At 38.0% G+C, this 20,949-nt stretch overlaps 3 protein-coding genes across 3 annotated transcripts; 2 read left to right on the forward strand and 1 right to left on the reverse strand.

The window, feature by feature from the left end:
- Positions 1 to 203: 203 nt before the first annotated feature.
- Positions 204 to 9,722, reverse strand: gmfb (glia maturation factor, beta). Its single transcript, XM_051078154.1, has 7 exons — positions 9,574 to 9,722; positions 6,267 to 6,363; positions 4,978 to 5,027; positions 4,683 to 4,734; positions 4,377 to 4,457; positions 4,177 to 4,250; positions 204 to 3,610 (listed from the first exon to the last, which is right to left on the reverse strand). The coding sequence occupies exons 1-7, from the start codon at positions 9,574 to 9,576 to the stop codon at positions 3,539 to 3,541; spliced, it is 429 nt and encodes a 142-aa protein (XP_050934111.1). The 5' UTR covers positions 9,577 to 9,722; the 3' UTR covers positions 204 to 3,538.
- A 1,101-nt stretch (positions 9,723 to 10,823) lies between these two features.
- On the forward strand, positions 10,824 to 16,086 carry lgals3a (lectin, galactoside binding soluble 3a). The gene is given in 7 exon segments (XM_018681701.2): positions 10,824 to 10,992; positions 11,401 to 11,418; positions 11,509 to 12,157; positions 12,160 to 12,215; positions 13,416 to 13,504; positions 13,831 to 13,987; positions 15,091 to 16,086. Coding segments are annotated over 6 exon segments (1,122 nt in total). The 5' UTR covers positions 10,824 to 10,992; positions 11,401 to 11,403; the 3' UTR covers positions 15,247 to 16,086.
- A 436-nt stretch (positions 16,087 to 16,522) lies between these two features.
- Positions 16,523 to 20,811, forward strand: synj2bp (synaptojanin 2 binding protein). Its single transcript, XM_018681713.2, has 4 exons — positions 16,523 to 16,733; positions 17,301 to 17,437; positions 18,036 to 18,131; positions 18,732 to 20,811. The coding sequence occupies exons 1-4, from the start codon at positions 16,670 to 16,672 to the stop codon at positions 18,873 to 18,875; spliced, it is 441 nt and encodes a 146-aa protein (XP_018537229.1). The 5' UTR covers positions 16,523 to 16,669; the 3' UTR covers positions 18,876 to 20,811.
- Positions 20,812 to 20,949: the final 138 nt, after the last annotated feature.

The raw sequence follows: 20,949 nt of genomic DNA on the forward strand, positions 1-20,949 counted from the left end.
AACCAATCAAACATCTCCCTGATGATACTGATAATGGATAAGAATCTAAACATCTGAAGTGCCTTAATCTGTTGCACAGTACTGCATGCATATGCACGTACTGAACATAAACCAATTGTCATCTAGCCAGTGCTGGACCAAATATGATAAACACATGGGCTACATGTGCCGGTTTGAAAACAGTAGTCACCTGAAGACAGAGGTAAACATTGCTGTCGTTTTATTTGGACAATAGGACAATAGACACTTTATAAAGTATGGGAAAATACAAATATCTCAAGTTTCACTGATGCCACGAGGCAGCTGATTATGATACATGTTTCAGGTTTGTTTTTATTAAAAAGGAAAGAAAATAGTAGGCATTTGTTCAGAGAGGACACCAAAAGCTGAACAACACATTTGCAGGTTACAGAAAAAAAGACTAAAGAGGCCAAATATATAACAGGCTCACCACAAAAATGGGAAAGCTATTAGATCCACAGGACATAACCAGATACATGGCTCAAAACCAAAAGGAACTCTCTTTCCAACAGACCTTGCACTGGGGAAATAGTTTTTGATACATGTTCCATGACAATATATAAAAAAAGAGGGCTGTTGGTACGTAAATATCTTAGATAAAAGTAAGAGTGCAGCTGAGATGATGTTTGAGATGCAACTGTTTCAGTCAGAACAAAACAGAAAATTCTTGAGTATGTCATGAGGAAACTTCTCTCAGACTTATGCAAACTGTTCAGACATACATTAAAGCATGCACTTCTTATACAGTAGCTCTCCACATTTCAGAGGTTTTTAAGGATTTCCTACAAACAAGAAAACCGCTAAACATGTTTTTATATATTCACATCGAAACCAGTAACATTGCACATGTTTAAAGTGAAATACAAAGACTGTTTCAGAGTTAGCCTGTATTGCTTTTGTCAAAATAATCTTTATACTTAGGTCGAGAGACACCTTAAATTTCAGGTTGACTGTGCATTTTTGAAAATTGAAATTGTTTAACAGGTCGTAGGGCCATAAAACTTCTCTTATCCAAGAAGGATAGCGTACAAGTAAGAACAAAAACCAGTATAAATATTTTAATTACCCACATAAGAGTTATATTTTTCTGCTACAGGATTAAACCTTGCCTGACCTGTAAATCATAAATGATTATTGTCTAATACTTCATTAAATGATTTACATGAAATTGTTTGTGCGCACATACCTTTTAATCAGATCTTTAGAAAAAGAAATTGTTTCTATTATTTAATATAATCAAATTACACTTTTACCAAAAAAAAATGTGTCTAGACTTTACAGACCAGAAAAAATTAGTGTCATAGAAAAAAAATCCCCAACAAAGCTTTTTTCAGTCGATTTTCCTCATAAAACATATTTGCTTCATGTTTTCATTTTGGCCTCATGGTTTTTCAAAACAGACATTTAATGACCAAATAAAAAAAAAAAATTCAGACAAGGCATTGGTATGGTAGACTTAGCAGTATGACATCATACATTATGTGGCGATTTTCTGCCTTTGGGGGCTTTAAATCAGCCACAGCTCTCCCTTATCCATTTCCAAAGTAGAAGTTTCTCAAAAAGAGACGACACTGATGAGGGAATGTCTGAAATTCATTTGTGCCTATAATTCTTTATGAGGGTAAGACCAATATACTGGGCTGATATTAAGCTTTTATTGAGAATCATCCACCACTGGTCACATAAAACCATCAGCAGCTCTTACAATGCAATGTTCTTTGCAGATTTTGAGCACATTTTATGTAGCTGTTGACTAACTGCGTCTGGTAATCCTTAAAGTATTAGTCATTTCAGAGCTGTGAAAATAGCCAAAAATATACAATAGAGTCCACAAGTGTGTGGAAAGTGAAACATCTTTGTTGTTTTAACTGTGTATATTGAATATGAAATGTGCTGAAAGCTAAAATCTGGCATTTTAACCTTCATCTGTGTTTAATTACAAACCCAATGCGATAGAATAAAGGCCAAATGCAACAAAAAAATTTAACGAGCACTTCAAATATTACAAATTGGCACGAAATATGAGCTGCTGGCACATTCAATTCATAAACATCAATATCACCCTTCAAAAAGCTATATTGGTCAAACCCTGTTCTGTATGGAAAATGTAAATTGCCCAGATGCTGTCCTTTACCTACCAAGTCTAAACATTAAGCACAACTGGCGTTTGGAGAAATTACATCTGTCATTCTCAAAGCTGTGACCACCACAAAGCAATCAAAGTGGCTTTACATCAGAATTAAGCAACAACATTCATAAACACTAATAATAGTAATAGCTATAATGCACAATATTAGCTAACGATCTCCCTAAAGACACAGTAACACAGTTCTACAGAGTAGCCCAGTAGATTAAAAAGAGGGCAGGTGACGCTGCCCCGTGTGCAGTGTTTTCAAGACTGTCATGGTCACAAGAGACGAGGGTTTGTTGTATAAACTGGTCCAGTCTGGAATGTTTCAGTGGAAATATTGTCTCCTAGAGTGTGATATCATTGTAGCAAATATGCAGGTCAAAGGCAGAGCACAGTTTGACCCATGATTCACACTGTTTCTTCTCTAAATAGAGACAAAAAAGATCTGATGGCGGACTCAAGAGGGGAATTCTGCAGCGTGATAAAAGCACCACTTCAGGGTCTCTGTCAGCTTGTTCATGTGCACAGGAGAAGGTACAACACATCATATATACTGTAAGTCTCAGGAATTGTCAAAAGGTTGTATTGTATTTTGCAGATTGGAGCTTGTTCTTTAAATTATAATTTAAATGCCCTTAAATGAAAACCGAAGGAGAAACTGACTAAAGCAGAACTCAAGAATTGTAGCAGTGATTGTTCTAATGTTCTGGCAGGAAGTTTGTTTTTCCACAACAAAAGGAAATTAATGCTATAAAGTATATGCTTACATAACCATTGATACACTAGAAAAAAAAAAAAAAACTAAAAGTAAGACTCCCTCAAATTATGAAAAATTATTAAACATAAAAAGGTGAAACTCAGGAGGTTCAGAGTTGTATTAAACGCTGAGTGTAAACTACTTAAGGAAACAGAAACTTGTTAAAATGCCTTTAAATTCTCCTGAATGAACGTGTATAGGAAGGGCGGATGAGTACTATCAATTTCTGTTCACTTGAAGAGCTATGGGAGTGTTAATTCAACACAGACACATAACTGGCACATGGAGAGACTGTATGGGAGACAAAAGCAGACCTGCGTCAAATAGTATTTTCAGTTTTAGGCTGCTCAGTGGGTGAGGGGTTTAAGTTGCCACAGATGCTGACAGTCACAGCAAAGTATTCAAACTCCTGTCACTGTCCGAACCTTTAGACAAACTCTGAATTGTAATGTAGTGTAAACTCCACCAAAGATGCCTAAAACTGAGAACACATAGTATTTTGCAAACACTATTTAAATCTGGTCTGGTACAAAGAGGAGGGAAACATTAACTGTTCTCCCCCAGAGATGACACAAGTTGTGCAATCTGGACCCTCCTCACATCCCAGACCTCTGGATGAGGTGGAGACTTTAGCGGAAGAACCCGAGTTTCTCTCTGAGCCATTCCTCTGTTAGGTCCTCTGTGTTTCTGATCTCAAACACCTGGAAAAACATAAAACAGAGCAGAGAGTGGGATTTACAGTTCTCTCTTAATGTGTGGGTCCAGAAAGTATTCAGACCCCTTCACTTTTTGCACACTTTATTGTGTTGTAGATTCAATTTTAGATGGATAAAATCAATCTATACTCAGTAACCCATCAATATTTTTTTGCAGATTTATTAAAAATCTAAAACTGAAGTGTCTCATTAACAAAAGTATTCAGACCCTCTGCTTTAACAAACTGTGGTCAGGTGCATCCTGTTTGTTTTGATTGTCCTTGAGATGTTTCTAGAACTTGCCTAGAGTCCACCTGTGATAAATTAAGCTGATTAGAAGGCACAGACCATCAGGACAAACACCAAACCATAAAGTCCTGTGAACTCTTGGTCAACCTCTGTGATAGTGAGGCATAGAATAATGGCACTGTTAAACATATTAATGCTTTATCATTGTGACATTTTATTACATTTTCAGAACTTATGTTGCATTAATTACACCTCAGCACTACTTTCTGTCTTAGTAACGGATGCGGTCATCATTGTAAGAAGCACCCACGCAGTTCACTAACCTTGGTCAGTTCAACAGTTTGCACCAGTTTGTTTTTGCTTCCTGCGTACATCATCTGCTGCTCTGGTCTGCAACCTGCCAAACACAAAACAAAATGTTTTCCTTGGTCAGAGAACAGTAAAGTGAATATTATGCACCATTCATAGTTTTTAATCGCTAAACTAAATCCACAATCAAAAGTAATTCCAGAGACGTTCTTACCCACTGGACTGGAGAAGATGAAGCAGAGGGGATAAGACACACGTCCATCATCATGTTGGTATTTATAGCTGTAGACGATAAATGTTCCTGGTGCTAAGGACAGTTCACAGAATTTTTTCTTTGTATGACAACATGTAGATAAACTGTGACATAAAATCATCTACCTCAAGCTAAAATCCACCTGTTGCAGGAAGGTGAGGAGACTAAAACAGTTACTTACAACAGGTCATTATAAACTACAGTAATGTCACAGACTGAGACAGTTTGAATACTGCTAAATTAAGATGGATCATTTATTTAAAGGATATCTTGGCTGTCTCTCGGGCAGTTCATCCTTCAGATCATCAGGAGAAATGTCCTGAAACAAGACAAACGTGTTACCAACAGCTAGTTACACTTTATCTAGACGAGCTATTACACGTTAACATTTAACAGATGTCAGACCAAAGCAAAGTTCAGCAAATTCATTAACTCATTACCCCTTTGTGTGAATTTATTTACTACAAAATTCAGTCTGATACCTCTTTAAATTTAAAAGTGAACCTGAACAGTATTATTCTGTGCTGAGAATAAAGCACATCATCTTATAATGATAACTTACCTCGTGCTCTTCGTCAAGAATAACAAGCTGCTTGTCTTTATCAATCTTCACTGAAAGAAAAAAAAAGAAAACATAATATTTAGCATTAGTTTACCAGTAGCTGTAATAATAGTGGTTTAATGAGTTAAAAGTACATCATTTTTAAAGGAATAAAATACAGAAAAAAGTAAGTTATTTCATATTTTTGTTCATATTTTCTGTGTGCTCTGTGTCTCTGTCTTTAGAGTCCGTGCCACACAGACAAACTCCTACAGTAATCCAATTTAGCAACAACGACATTTTGACCCAGTGATGGTGAAGGATAAAGCTTAAGCCGAGTTTGATACTCAAACGGATGCAACGCTGCAGTGTCACACCACCTGCTGTATTTGAAGGTAACTCTTGTGTGCTCACAGCATCCCTCTGTCCTCCACACATACAGTACACTGCAGCTAGCTCACATTTCCTGACCAAACATGACAGAGCTCAGCATTACACTGACGTTTTTTTTGGAAATATGCTAATTTGTTCCCATCTGATTCTTGGCAAGAAAGTAAATCACATTAATTCCCAAATGTTTAACTAATGTTTAACTTCCTTAATAGCCACCAATTGCATTTTAAAGTTGTAGACAAGCAGAATCATATTTAGGAGATATTTAAGACCGGACAACAAATTGTACGCAATAGGTTTTTTTTTTTTTTTGGTAAATCCTTGTCTTAATCCGAGCAGTAAAACCCCTGATTTCGGTGAAATTCTCCTTTTAAATCTCAATAGCAGCAGAAAATCAGTGCTCTGGCCCCTGGATTTCAAACGGCAATAAACAAAGCAGCTCGATCAGAAACTAAAATCTGTTTCTGACAAGTGTGCGATGCAGTGGCTGAATTTGGATTTATATAAATGTTCATTCATTTGATTCAGGAGTTTAAGGAGGCAGCGAGTCCGCCTCCATTTTGTTCCACACAGCAGGAGGCAGCGACCAATCTGCTGGCAGTGCCAGAGTTAATGGTCCATTTAACCCACAAGTATTTGCTTATGGCTTAGGCTTTACTGAAGGAAGGCAAATTTTGGCGGGTGACCCAATTCTGCACATGGCTAAAGACTTTGATACAGCAAAAAACAAACAAACAACAGATTCACACTGTAACACAAAAATAAAAACGAACAATTATCACACACTATACTTTAATAATGATAAATGAATATTTCAGGGAGTTCACTTGCACCTAGGACTTCTCACATCACTATCACTGTTCGACCTTGTTGTCAATATGCAGGCAAAAAAAAAAAAATCTGTGGGCAATACTTACTGACGATGGCCGCATTGTTAGTCTCCTTGCGGAAACGAAACTCCCTCAGCTTTTTGACCAGATCTTCATCCACATCACACACCACCAGTGATTCACTCTGATATAAGAGAAATTGGGAAACAGGCAAAGACATTGATGTGGTTTCTAATTCATAAACAAGAGAAGTTTTTGGCTTTAAAAATTAAACTGTACAATTCTTTATTTTTATGTTCTTTCTTCCTGTCTGTGCAAAGAATTGTCAAACCAAAGCCTCACGCACAAACCATAGTGTTCACCTGGACTAATGTGTCTGACTTATAGGTAAATATGTGCAATATTTAGTACAAAAAGTGTTTGTTCCTCTGTATTCCAGCTTCTGGTCTAACTGCATCTTTATCAGAAAGTGTATTGTCACATTTATTAAAGAAAAAGTGATGTAATGACCCTGTTCTGCAGAGCATGAAGCTTATAGAGCCTGTAAAAAGTGTGAGTCGTTTAAGTACAGCTATTTCACTTCCACCTACTTCACACACACACTCGTTTCCAAAACCTTTTCATTATACAATGAAACAAAGATATGAAAACCCCCTGCAGAGAGAGAGAGAAAAAAAACACAGAATAATTTTTCTCCTCCTCATCACACATTAATTTAGTTTTACATAGAGCTTATCTAGCACCATAAAGAAAATGAACCAGACTATATTAGAAATGTGCTCACTGTCATGATGCACATTTTATGGCTTTGCCTTGATATGAAAAGTGTGTGGAAGGTTGTAATTGATTTACTGTCGTCCATGTTGAATGGACAGATTACCTCCTGTACTCCAGCCATGTCATAATACATACATGTATTTCTGACAGGAAAACAGATACATCTCAATGAACTGGCAAAACACAGAAAAATAACTTACAGTATGGATAACTGGACTTATTAGTGATGGAGCAAACAGCTCAGTGGACATATGGAATATTTGTCATATGTTGCTTATATCAGAAAAATATAATTAAAACAAGATGTATGCGTCTTAATCCATTGCTAAAGAAGTCCTGTTTAATTTGGCCTCATGATTTCAGGGATATTTGCTGAGGGCTTATATGTATAGAAGACAGCTGCAGAGTCACAGACTGAAGCTTTAAGTGGTTTTCATGCAATTTATTGCTTTATTAAGTGGAAAGCAGAGTGTTCGTATCTTAAATTACCAAGCCAGTGTTAAAATAAAACATATCTTTAATTGTATTTCTGCAAAAAAAAAGTTGTACATATATTTTTTTAATCACAAAATGTACATTTTTATTTATTAATCTAACCATTCACTTATATTTTTCATAAATGGATTAGACTGCAACAATTAAATCCATTTTATTCTTAAATGATTTGGTCAAACAGTCAAATCGTATGGCATTTAGTCTAAAATACTATGATATAATGTTCTGCTATATCACAACAATGTGAGTAATATGTATGCAATTGCAGAATGTAAACTCCTCCATGTTATTAAACCCCCAAAATTTCACAAAATATTACTGAGGCCATGACATTAATATGATACCTACGGCCCTGTTGTTTGCTTATTATGTTTTAAAATTCACCCTAAAGTATGTCCATATTTTTGTAATCTTATCATGCGAATCATAAATGGCCTTAAATTCAATTTAAATCCTGCATTTGTAGGTAATCCTAAAGCTCTGTCTTTTAGTATGTAGGACACCACCCATTTTTTCTTTTCCTTTTTTTAAACTTAATAAAAACCCATAACACGGGTCTCAGCAAGATTTCATTGGTCTGAACCTGTCACGTCCACACACACAACATTACATAACTCCAGCACAAAGACATAAACTCTTTAAGAGTCTGTGCAGAGTCTCTGAATTCTATAATTACACCTTCCTGAACAGATGGCTGGTGGGAGTCAGGATTTCACTGAGCTCAGAGAGAGATCTTTGCAGATTAAAAAGAGAGACTGGAGTGTCTGTGGTTCTGTGGACTCTTGAAAAACAGGATGCAAAGGAAAGAGATGAGGAACGGGAATGACAATAAAAAGCCGGAGGTGGCCACAGGTTTACTTCTCGTTTAAATTCCCCAGGAAAACTTGAGCCTATCCAGTTAATTTAATGCATCTCGTGAGTAAAAATGAGGCACTAACATCGTCCTAATGTTGCTCGGCACTGTAGAGAGTTAAACTGTCATGACACGCAGTCAAAAACCCAGGGGAAAACATTATTCATCATGATTGAGGCGAGCTAGCATGAAGGCAGCTCCCCAAACCGAGACGTGTTGAAACACATCACGGAGAGCCACATTCTTACAGGAAGCACGTCAGTTTGGTCTTCAAAATAAAAGCGTGCAACCTCTGTAGAATTGCATCATGTAAAAAAAGATCCCTTTACACTGTGATTAATTACACAAAAAAGCAGCAAATTGTCACATTTGAGAAGGTGGAACTCGTTAATGATTGGCTTTGTTGCTTGAAACAGACCTCTGTTATTAATAACTTGTCATTATACTGCTGACCAACTTTCTGTACAAAACTCTTAACACCAAGAGTCCATGTGAACACAAATAACTGTGCTTACGCTAAAGTAAAAAACACCAAATCACATGCTCATTCCTCAGACCTCCATCTTACATTAGCACATGTTCCAGAGCTTATTGCTAAATGATCACAATATCAAAGAAACATGTATTCCAAGCATTTTCCCTCATTTTATCAACAATAATATATGGCAGAAATGGAGAGAGACAGAGGAAATTACCTCATTGTGCTTACTGTAGTTCACTATATCTGTATCTGATGATTAATCAAAGTGAATACAACATAAATTATCAATATATGAAATAAAAACTAATTTAACAATTAAAAATTGAAAGTGTGACTTTAATTTGTTTAAAAGAAGTATTCAATTATATTTATTTCATTTTGACAAAAAACTGTAGTCAAATGTAAAACTGTTCTGAGAGAGTATGTAATGTATTTCCTACTATGATATAGACTTAGTGGCCAAAAACAGGAGAAGCAGCATTTGACGACAGAAACTGAAAACCAAAGTAACTGTCAAACACTAATTTGTTTTCTTGACCTGTTATCAATATTTGTTCGAGCACCGGGGATTTTATTTTGAAATCTACCGCCGGAAACTCACAATCGCTTCACTGACTAACTTGACACAGCGGACAGAGGGTGGAACTAATGCTAAGCTAGCAGGCTAAACGCTAGCCAATCTGCGACCTTACTTTTTCTCAATAGTCCCCGGAACTTCAGGTTAGTTAAGAGCACACGATTAAAAAAGCAGAAGTGAAAATGGCGACCGCTCTTTCGAAACAACTCACCATTGTTGTAGAGTTAAAATCTCCCTGAAGGTGCAGCTGCTGCTCTGAATGGTAGAGACGCTTCACTGTTTTTTGTTTTTTCACTTCACATCATCTTGTGACTGGTTCGGCCAATCCCATACGAGGCAAGCGCCCCCCTGCTTCAAAAGTTGGTCATAAATCAGTCCCTACTGTTGTCCTACAGAGTCAGTAGTTAATTAAAAACTATTTAACCAAAAGACCCATAAACATATTTAACATGTTTACATAGTTTAAAGTTGTATGTCTCAGTGTTAGCTTACTTTTATTTATTTATGTATTATTTAGTAAAGCATTAAAAATTTAAACAAAGCATCTGTACCTGGGCTGTAGACATTATTTTAACTATATTTAATAAATTACCGGGTTTGCAGTTTAAAAAGTTAGCATAGCATCATAAAGGGTTTTAGGTTTCTCAATTACTAATAAGCTATTACCAAAAAATCACCTCCAGTTATAAATGTTCGTAAATCTTTAATATACTTAATAGCTACAGTCCATCATGTTTGCAGTTCTATAAATCAGATTTTCCACAATCTGGCAACTGAAAAGTTGTTATTAATGACTTATTAATGATACACTGTATAAAGAATGAGTAAATTATGTATTTACCATAACTAAAGGCATTCGTTACAGCGTATAATAAAACTGTATATATAAACGGTGATTTATAAGAAAGCGATTTACTGCTTACTTCTTGATTTTTTTTAATGAGGGAAAAATAATATACATATATCTGAAATGCGTACCTAGCCCCACATTTATATACAAACGTCACATTGTACACCATTGTAATACTTAATACTACATACTTGTAGTGCACATACACACCTACGTATCTAGAAGCAAACAAGAAAAACAACCACTCCCCACAACCTCTTCCCACCTCTGGTCAGAAGAGAGAAATTCAGAATGATAATTTGAAAAAACAAACAAACAGACAAAATACAAGCAAATTTTGCACCTTTTACTGTTGTGAAATTGTGTTAGACATTTCAGTTAACGCCTTTAGACTGTCTGAAACCCAGTTTAAAACTACATTTAGACTTATCAAATCTGGACTGGATTATCCCATACTTACTTCAAACATCTTAGACTCGTGCTCTCATTTTCTTTCTACTTTTATATAACTTGTATCACTGTGTGTGTGTGTGTGTGTGTGTGTGTGTGTGTGTGTGCGCGTGTGCGAGTGATCGCGCGCGCACGTGTGTTCCAGAATACGTCACCAGCCCTTCCTCTTCATGAGTTGTAGTTGTGTGTGTGAGTGAGTGCAGTTCGAACGTTAGCTTGTAGTTCTGTGCCTCGCCAGGCTAAATTAGCTGGCTAACTGGCTTCCACAGCTGGATAAATCATCGCTGTTACTCGTTTCTATCATCCGAAAGGAGTCCATCTTCTGGCGAGGTAGTATGACACATCAGCTTTTACTTACTTTACCCTCTTTTTGATACAGTGAAGCTGAAATAAACAAACGAGCGAGCCATCTGAACAGTTAGCTGCTGTTAGCTAGGTCCGTAGCCAACTGTGAAACATCAGTTAACTAGATGTTTTAAGAACCAAATCCTCGTTAATGTGCAGCTAAAGTTAGCGTAGCATCTGCATAGCGTGTTGTAATAATGTTTCATTTAAGTCAAGCTCTTTTGACTTTGTCCAAATGGATTTTGTTGATCACCATTTGGGGATGGAAACATTTACTCTGCCATTACTCAGAGCCTCTGTGTGACATACCTCCCAGTGTTTGACAGCTTGCTATAATCGGTTGTTATAGCTACTTGATCAAACTAATGAAAGTTGTGTCTTGTTTTGTTATAGATCATGGCAGATTTCTCGGTGAGTTCTTCTTCCTTATGTGTTTTTATTTACTGGTAGCCAGAGGTTACTGCAGACAGAGAGTCACTTTCCCTTTCTCTTCTGCTTCAGCTGGCAGATGCTTTAGGAGATGACGCCCCGAGCCAGGCAAAGAAAATGGGCAACACTAACCCGTCTGCCCCTGCCAACAATCCTCCACCTGCTACAAATCCAGGATGGCCTGGTTCAGCCCCAGGAGCTCCCACCCAGCCCTCTGCTCCGGGTGACTTCACTGGTGGATCATCAGGCCCGGGAGCTCCAGGGCAGTTCCCGTTCCCCTCCGGTCCTGGAGCACCAGGGCAATACCCAGGACCCCCTTCAGCACCTGGTGGGTTCCCCCCTGGTCAAGGGATACCTGGACAATATCCACCTGCACCTGGAGCTCCAGGGCAGTTCCCCTCCAGCCCTGGAGCCCCTGGTCAGTTCCCTGGGCAGTACCCACCTGAAGGAGCTCCAGGACAGCTACCCGGAGGCCCTGTTCCTTACCCAACTGGACCATTTCCCTCTGGCCCTGGAGCACCCCCTGGGCCTTATCCAAATGTGCCTTTCCCAGGTGGCCAGCCAGGAGGAGGGAATGGCATGTATGGACCAGGCGGTCCAGGAGGATTCCCTCCAGCTGGTCCGGGCTCTTTCCCTGCATTCCCTGCTGGAGGCTTTCCCCCAATACCTGCTGGGTCATGGGGACCACCTGCAGGTGGAGGTTTCCCTGCTGCTCCTGGCCCTTTCGGCCTGGGCCTATGGGTCCATATGGTGGGCCTTCTGCTCCAGGAGGCATGCTGGTGAGTACTAACAATGTACACAAATAACATTATACTGCTTGCTTGCTGCATTTCTTTGCTGATGTGTTTTTGCTCTGGTGTGGAGTGAAGCATCTGACTTGGTGTGGCAGTCTGGGATTCAGGGTGGGAATTTACAACCAGTTACCAGCTAAATGTACTTAAAACTTTAGCAGGTCACTATCTAGATATTCACCTCTACTTTAGTACAGGGTTTCTACTAAAATACTCAGTGTGACTCACTTGGTGTAATACTGCAGCTGGTGGAAAAAGAAAGTTTCCTGCCTGGTTGGTATTTACTGTAGGATGGTGGAGTGTCTGTGAGGGCTGCATTTGGATTATTTTTTCTGTGTCTTGGGCTCTGCTGGGGTGCAAAGCAAAACATAAAACAGAATACAAATATTTCAAAAGTAGTTATCAAAAAATGTATTCTTGTCTTTCAGCCCAGATATTATCCACCATATAATTGAAAGCAATGAACTCAACTTTTCAGTCGGACAAGGACGTCACTTCCAGAATCAACATGTGGTTTGATTAGTGCCAAAGACTGAATATACATATACATATTCACAATATACAGTTAAAGTTTGTGTCCACTCTACCTAGGGGATGTAATGTTTTAATGAAGTGCAATATCATTTAAAATCACATGTTTACACAAAATTTATGTTTAAGGTGTTAAAACACATTTATATTCTCTGTTAACATCACAGTTTGTACACTCATCACTATTTTCACATTGACTTGTCACTTTTGTACGTGATTCTAATTAAAAGGTGTTTTTGTTTCCTGTCATTTTGCTCTGAAGTCACTTTGTACAGTTGATGCCTTGATGCTGTAAAAGTGTTTAAAAACTGATTCTGCTTCCTTTAACATTTTTTGTCATTGTCTCAGCTAATCATTGTGAATTGCGTAAGAGTGGAAAGAGGTGATGACTCATTGGGGTGTTGTAGTAGGAATGTGGGCAGGGTCGAAGTTTTGAATAATGTTTAACTAAAATTCCCTTTTTATGTTAATGGCATTACATACTTTCCTGTATGTGACCAAGTTCAGACTATTTTTGATTAAATGTGAGCATTTTCTTTTGCTTAATTAACACCATATGTCTTAAAAATATATATAAGCAGAAATTAAGTTCATTTCAAAATAAAACACAATAAATAAATGTGTTGTCATGATACAAAATGTAAATATTTCTTGCAGATGGTGCCGTATGATCTCCCTCTTCATGCTGGAATGATGCCACGACTTTTGATCACAATAGTCGGGGAGCCTGTACCTGGTGCAGACAGGTATGAACAGGATTCAGTCAACATAACTGAATACTTAATAACCCTGCATCCTTCCTTATCCTCCATAATGTAGCAGTATTGTCATCTTCAACATATGGTTCACACGGGTCAAACATTTTCATTGTTTAACGCACATCATTAACCTACACTCTGCACCATTGTTGATACTGAAAAGAGGCTTTTGTTCTGCAAAATGGGAAAAATACTCTCCTATAATTAAGCTCCATTCTTATTTTTTGTTCAAGCCACTTTTAATTGTATAGTGGAAGAATGGTTAGTTGTCAGCAGCAGAACGTAGTACTACTAATCTTTTTTCTTTCCTGCAGGTTCCATGTGGACTTCATCAAAGGTCCAGATGTCGTCTTTCATTTCAATCCTCGATTTAATGAGCAAACTATTGTGAGAAACTCCAACCTCAGTGGATGCTGGGGGCCTGAGGAGCGAGAAGGCGGCTTCCCATTTGTTCAGGGGCAACGTTTTGAGGTAAAGTGTATGCAGCAATGGTCCAGGATTCCTTATTAGGACATGGACTTTGGTGACTGTACATTAGTTGTGTGTGCTGGGAGCTTTAACATGAGAATAAATGGCCAGTTCAGGCAAATGCTGGAGCAGGGGACCTTTGTTCCAGGTTGTCAGTCAGCTTGATAGTTGGTCATGGAGGGAAGGGAGTGGAAGTTCGCTCTTAACCCTCTAAGTCATATGCGTCATACAAGATACAGAACATGGGTGAAACTTTAATACTTGACCTGTTAGTCATGGGCACATACAGGGACTCGAACATACACCTAACACGTGTAATTTCATATCTTAAACACCAATGTAAGACCATATGGTGGTCACCTTATAAGAAGGTTTTTTCGTTTGTATTCATGTTAAAATCTATTCCCTGTTCAGACAAGTAGAATTAATGGCTCAGGCTTGTCGTTGCCATTATTTACAGTGTTACAGGTTTACTAGTAAACATTTCCTGAGTCTATTTATAGTGTGATGGTAATCTGTGTTCACCACATTTAATCTGTGTCACATTCCAGTAACCATGTTCAGGGCAGTCTGCATAAATAAATACATTTATTAATGATTTAAACATACAGGTTACAAGTAGTTCTAATCACTTAAGATTAAAACGTAAAAAAAATGTAAACGTAAAAAACACAAAGGCTTATTTTGATCGTGAACCTCCACATGTAACAACAATACATACGACTCCAAACAGTACTTACAGTTCTGAGCTCACTTCGTTACATATATAATATAAATATATATAAAATCAGGTTATAAATTAGAGGAACTTTTTCAAGGCCACTCTGAACATGCATTCTGATGTGATCAGTTTCAGGCTTTAAGGAAGGTTGTCCCATAGAGCAGCTAGTTGTTAATTCTACTCGTTAATCTTCCATATTCCCTTCAAACTTAGCTAACATGCCTACAAGATATAATTTAATGCATATTTTACACTGACCTTCTGCTACAGTTGATTAATTCATCACCAAAATGATTACAGATTAATTTCCTGTAGCTCAGCTGTAGTTGAATTCTCCACAGTGTCCTGGCTCGTCCTGACAGGTTATGCTTTGCTTTCCCTGCAGCTGAAGATCCTGGTGGAGGAGGACATGTATAAAGTGGCAGTGGACGGCACTCACCTGCTGGAGTACGAGCACAGAGTCGGAGGGCTGGAGGAAGTGACCCTGGTGCGAGTCGTCGGAGACGTCATCCTCTACAGTGCCGGCCCGAGCATGATCTGAATCTCAGAGCTACTAAACCACACGCTGCACGGGGAGACATAGGTCAAACTTTACCACTGTATTTCTGTATTTGAAATCCCTTCAAATACTTTGATGCATTTGATGGAATTTGCAAGGCACAACAGTCAGCGAGGTCCAATCTTTGCCCTCCTGGTTCTTCATCATTTATTATAAAACAGATGCAGATTAACCCAGGTCTGCACACTAAAGTCTTTCTTTTTTTTTACTGGATGGCATCTTATTTTATAACCACTCACAATCCAATATATTTTATGACATAGCAGCATCTAAGTAGTGAATGAGGTGAAGTGCATTTAAAGTGGATATTTTAAGGAAATACTAATTTATTCCTGATGAAATGAGGCCAAGTGGAAAAGTGTGACATGCCCCAAACATTCATATGGTTTCCACTTGTATGCTGTATTTTGTTTACAGTACATGTACGCTTATTATTCTGTCCTTTATATCAAAATCTTGATAAGCCTTTGTAATGCATGAGAATGTGATGCTGAAAATCAACTTGGTCTCCTCTTATTTCAGTGCTGGCCAACATACAGTAGGCTAATAATCAAGTTTCTTAAATTTTATTTAAATACAGACTTCCCCCTCCTTTGTTCAGTATTAATCCTCCTGAGCTCCTGGACCTGAGGGTCGCGTAACGCTTTATGAAATATGATTTCATGTTGAAGTCGAATCTAATAGTAAAAAATTTGAGGTTAAAATTTAAGTAAAATGTAGAAAAGGGGAGGAATGGGGGGTCTCTGATTTGTTGCCAAAGATAACAGTGGTACAGCATTTTGAGATTGTTTGCTTATAAATAAAGGGGCAACAAACAAATAACTGATATTGCTGTTTTATTCGGAATAGTGAACACTTTTTGCACATGTAATAAACATTAGATTCCCTTCTTTATTTTATCCTAAATGGAGAAAGTTAGTCGTCTGTTCGCAGACAAACTTACATGGTTTCAAGATGTACCCCGGTGTATTGGATATATTACACTAACATATCACATATCAGTCATGGTTTGAATGCTTTAGCTGATCTGAGTATTGTTGCTGATCATGTTCATCCCTTTATGGTCACAATTTAGCATCTTCTTCTATAACATATCAAGTTTAGTAAACTTCGGTGGCCTCCCGAGTCACCAGATCTGAATCATTATTATATGTTGTCGTAGAAATATTACATTATGTGGAAGCATGCTATTCATAATATTTAGCATTCTGTGCTTGTAATTCAAAGTTCGGCCTGCAGTTCCGTCTCGGCCCATCAGGGGGCAGCACGACCACAAACCAGCGACCCTGCTGAAGGAAGCAAATCGAAACTCCTCAATGAGTTCACCTTCAGATAAATAGTTTGTCCCCCCTCCTCCTGCCTTTTTCTCTGAAGACTTATTTTAATCGTTTGGTGTCTTGACAAAATGAATGGCTCTCTGCACTCCTCCTCCAACGTGGTGGACATTAAACTGAAGCGAGGACCGGCGGGTAAGCAGATAACGTGACGGGCAGTTAGCAGGCAGCTAGCTACGTAGCAGCAAAAATCAACGTTGTGAAGCTAAGTGTGTATCCCCATGCTAAAGGCTAATTTGCGAATTTAAAATATACAAAACTTCGTCTCAGCATGTGTCGTCGCGTACTGCAAACTGAGAAACAACGTTGTGAAAGCTAGTGGACCTCTAACGACTCGATTTAATTAAGAAAGTATTGATTTATGCACTTTGACGCTGTGTTAAAATCTTTACAAGTAACGGCCTGAGTCTGTGACAGTCTTTCCCCAATGAAGCCAGTAAAAGGAGTTTATTTAGCTTTGAGAGTGAGTGATGTCTGGTTTACACTTGGGGTTTGTTATGTAACATTTAGTGAACTGGCCTGTCTTTTGAGCAGAAGTACAGCGTTGGAGAAATTCCTCTTGTACTTTGAACCATTGAGATAAATGTTATGATTGAATCAGCAACCTCTGCCCTGGCAAACAATGGAATTTTTTCCTATTGAATATTACTCAAAAACTCCTTCTATCTCATGCCATTAATTGTTTTTATCTGTTTTTTTAAGGCTTGGGCTTCAATATAGTTGGGGGCGTGGACCAGCAGTATGTTGTGAATGACAGTGGCATATATGTGTCCAAAATAAAAGAAGATGGAGCTGCAGGGTTGGATGGGAGACTCCAGGAGGGGGACAAGATCCTGGCGGTAATATATGTTCATTCTTATCCAGGAGGATGTAGGATATAGAGGATAATATGTTTAATACGTAGTGAGTGTTGCACCCACAACATTTGCACAGTTCCTGAGTGAAAGCACAATAAATTGCCATTTTTACTACACTATTTATCCACATATTTAAACAGCGGCATAGTTCAACAACAAAATAAATCGATGATTTCCTTAATAATAGCAGTAAAACTAAAAATAAGCTCATGTTAGAAGCACTTTACATGCAAGACTATACAGTGTAATAGTTGAACTTCTTATATTTTCTGCCATATTTATGTGTACAAATACTAAGGCAGTACTTTTCACAACTTTAAGTGGCTCTAGTATAATATCTTGCGTGATTATGACTAAAGATTTGTACATTTTTTAAAGCGCCTGTGTCTTTTTTCTTGTAATTTGGCAGCTTTACACTTTGTTAAATAAACAAAATGCCAAGTCAGACTCATAGCTGAATTTGTGCTGATAAAAGAGTAACCTGCAGGTGGGATTTTGTAATGTCACCAGAGGAAATTACAACCTGAATAATTAATAAGTTACGTAAAGATTTTTGTCTCATGTGGGTTTTCTACCTCAGATCAATGGAATCATGCTGGCGGATCGGACACATAAAGCTGCGGTGGAGCTGTTCAGGACGGCGGGGGAGGACGTGGAGCTCCGTGTTCTGAAAAAGGTAAGAGGCATGATGCTTTCAGTGACCTCTTCCTAGTATTTGAATACTAGGAAGTATTCAATAAAACAAAAGCATAAAACATGTTGACATAACATAAAATACAGTGGCCCAGTATTTAGAATTTAAAATGAAAATGTTTGTGGTTTCCAAAAACACCTTTTTGTGCCTTTTAGAATTTCTTAGTCTCAAGTTTTTAATTTGATTAATCACTTCTTAGAAGATTTATTGAAACTGAAAATAGAGTTGCAACAATGAGTCAATTAATTAACAAGTCAAATATTAGAACTTTTTTTGCATTTATTTTGAATATTGAATAATTATTTTTGTCATTATCTGCTGTTTTCAGGGTTTCAAAGGGGAGGATTTGAGGTTTTTCTTTGCCATACATGATAGTAAATGGAATATTTTAAGGTTTTGGACTTTCTGTCTGACAAAACAAGACATTTGAAGATGTGAACTTGGTCTGTAGGAAACATCAGACAACCATTAGTTGCGGCTCTAACTGAAAGATTTGAACAGATAATCACTAGTACATTTCTATAATATCACCTCCAGTGCAGCTTTAATATTTCTTCCTGTTTTCATATCTGTGTTTTGCAGTTTCCCCCTCACATGAACGGACCCTCAGGCTCACAACCCGAACAACAATCTCCCGTGTCTCTTTGGGGAATACTGGCTGCTCTAGCAGGAGCTGCAGCCCTCTTTTCATTCCTTTACATTCGGCACACTAAGAAGCACTTTTAACTAAGCTGGCGACGACTGCATGTTATTTTTAAGATCAAAAACTTTGCTAAAGGCCAAAGAAGTGAAAGAGGGAACAAACTCTAAACAGTAGACCTTTTTTTTTTTTTTTTTTTTTTTTTTGATTAGCCAGTGTTGGTGTCACTGATGAGTTCCTCCATGTTCATGTTTATTATGTGATTAATGGTAGCTTCTTGACACCCTTCCTATGCAAAAGGATGCTCTCTTACCACAGAGATTACTCCTAATAGATAACTTTATGATGGTGAGGAGATGAAGAAGGATGTACACATGACATTCCTGCTGCTGGGCTGAGCTGGGAGAAACAAACGGCTTCCCAAGACACAGAGGTAGCATATAGAAAACTATTAAAACCTTGGGTCGAGTCAGACCGACTCAAGCTTCAGGGTCCGCTCGCAAACTGAAAGACAGTGTTGTGTTCATCCACTCGTGGGCCTCCCTGCACCTCCATCACTGAATGGCAGATTTGTCTGAGGGAGGCGACGAGAGAGGAACCCATTCCTGTAATTTCAGTTTGTCTGTGTTCAGAGGTCATGTGACTGGGTTTGATTTTCATTTTGCTCTATTGCACAGAATCACAAAAGCTGCTTATATTTAGCTGGAGGTTTAAAAAGCCTGTAGTTAATGTGATAAATTGTGTCTCGTACTGGACTTTTTGAGTGCCTTGTTCTGTCTGTTTTAAGTAGCTGGTTCTTGTTGCTCCTTATCGTTGATCAGAATGAAAATCAACCCACTGTGTCCATTAATACCATTAAATTAAAGGGTGCAGCTGGAGATTTTCTTTTTTCTTACTGTCAACAAGCTCCAAACAGCCTGAGTTAGTCCATCTCTTTCTGTTTCCCTCAACCACATGCCTGTCGGGCAACTGGGCACTGTAGGTTTTAGCAAATGTTACTAAAAAAACAGGAGAATAGTGCATTTATCTGGGGCTTTTTTCAAGTGCGGATGAATACACACACTGAGTATTTCTGGCAGTAAGACAGTGTGTATGTGATTGAGTCAAAATAAACAACAATGCCCATGTTTATCTTAATGAAGGGACTCTGTGCAGTGGTGTGGCTTGTTTTTAATAACACACAACAAGACAAGAAGACAGACAACAATGGAGCCCTGTGGCACAGAGGAATAAGATAAATAAATAAATAAATAAAGTCAGTTAATCATTGGGATTTGTCGACAGTAAGAAAAAAACAGATTATCACTAGACTTGTTCTTTGAAGCAAAATACATTTGTTCGGAGTATCACCAAGAAGTTTCACATTGAAGAGTTTATTATGAAGAGTCACACGTTCACTCAGGGTGAACCATTAAATATATATATTGTGGTGAGCAGCCCACTTCCTATTGTCCAGTCACAGCTGATAAGTCTCTGAGAGATGTTTCCATGTTTGCCATTTTAAAACATTCGCCTAATTTTGCATGGAGGCCTGTGCTTGTAATCACACCACACCTTTTGCTTGGTGATTTGTCTTGTGGGGTGAATATGAAAATTGGAGTATGTTCTTTGGTGTGAAGGACCAATAGCTTAATACTGAAAAGCAGCTTGAGCCAGTTCCCTTTAAAGGAGAGTTTTCTGAGATATGAGTTGCTGTCAAAAGACTTTAAATGTTTATTTTCTTTTTTGCACTAGCCACAATCATGGAACTCCTCCAGTTAACGGCCATAGAGCAGATGAATCGTATGAATTGTGTGTGCTGGGTGTATTTGTCCACGTTTGTCAGTCTGCAGCGCGTCTATCATTTAATTGTCTCTGACAATATGTGGCTCTTGTTGTCTGTAAATACATTTTGTGTCGCTCTGCTGATTGGGACTGTGAATATGTGCAGTATGCCAGAAAAGTAGATCTGAAGCACTACTAAATTATGCAAATACTGTGTGTTTGACATCCAAGCACTCATTAAAATTCATGTTGAATTCAGCTGTTTTTTTTCTCATGTAGGGGCATCTAATACATATATATTTCTCTTAAATCTGTAAATACCACTATTCTTGTTTGAGTGTTCGAATGATAGATAACACGGAAGTCCAGTCCCACCAAAAGAAAAAATGATAAATG

Source organism: Lates calcarifer, linkage group LG19 (genome assembly GCF_001640805.2).
Source record: "Lates calcarifer isolate ASB-BC8 linkage group LG19, TLL_Latcal_v3, whole genome shotgun sequence".
Taxonomy (NCBI): Eukaryota; Metazoa; Chordata; class Actinopteri; family Centropomidae; genus Lates; species Lates calcarifer.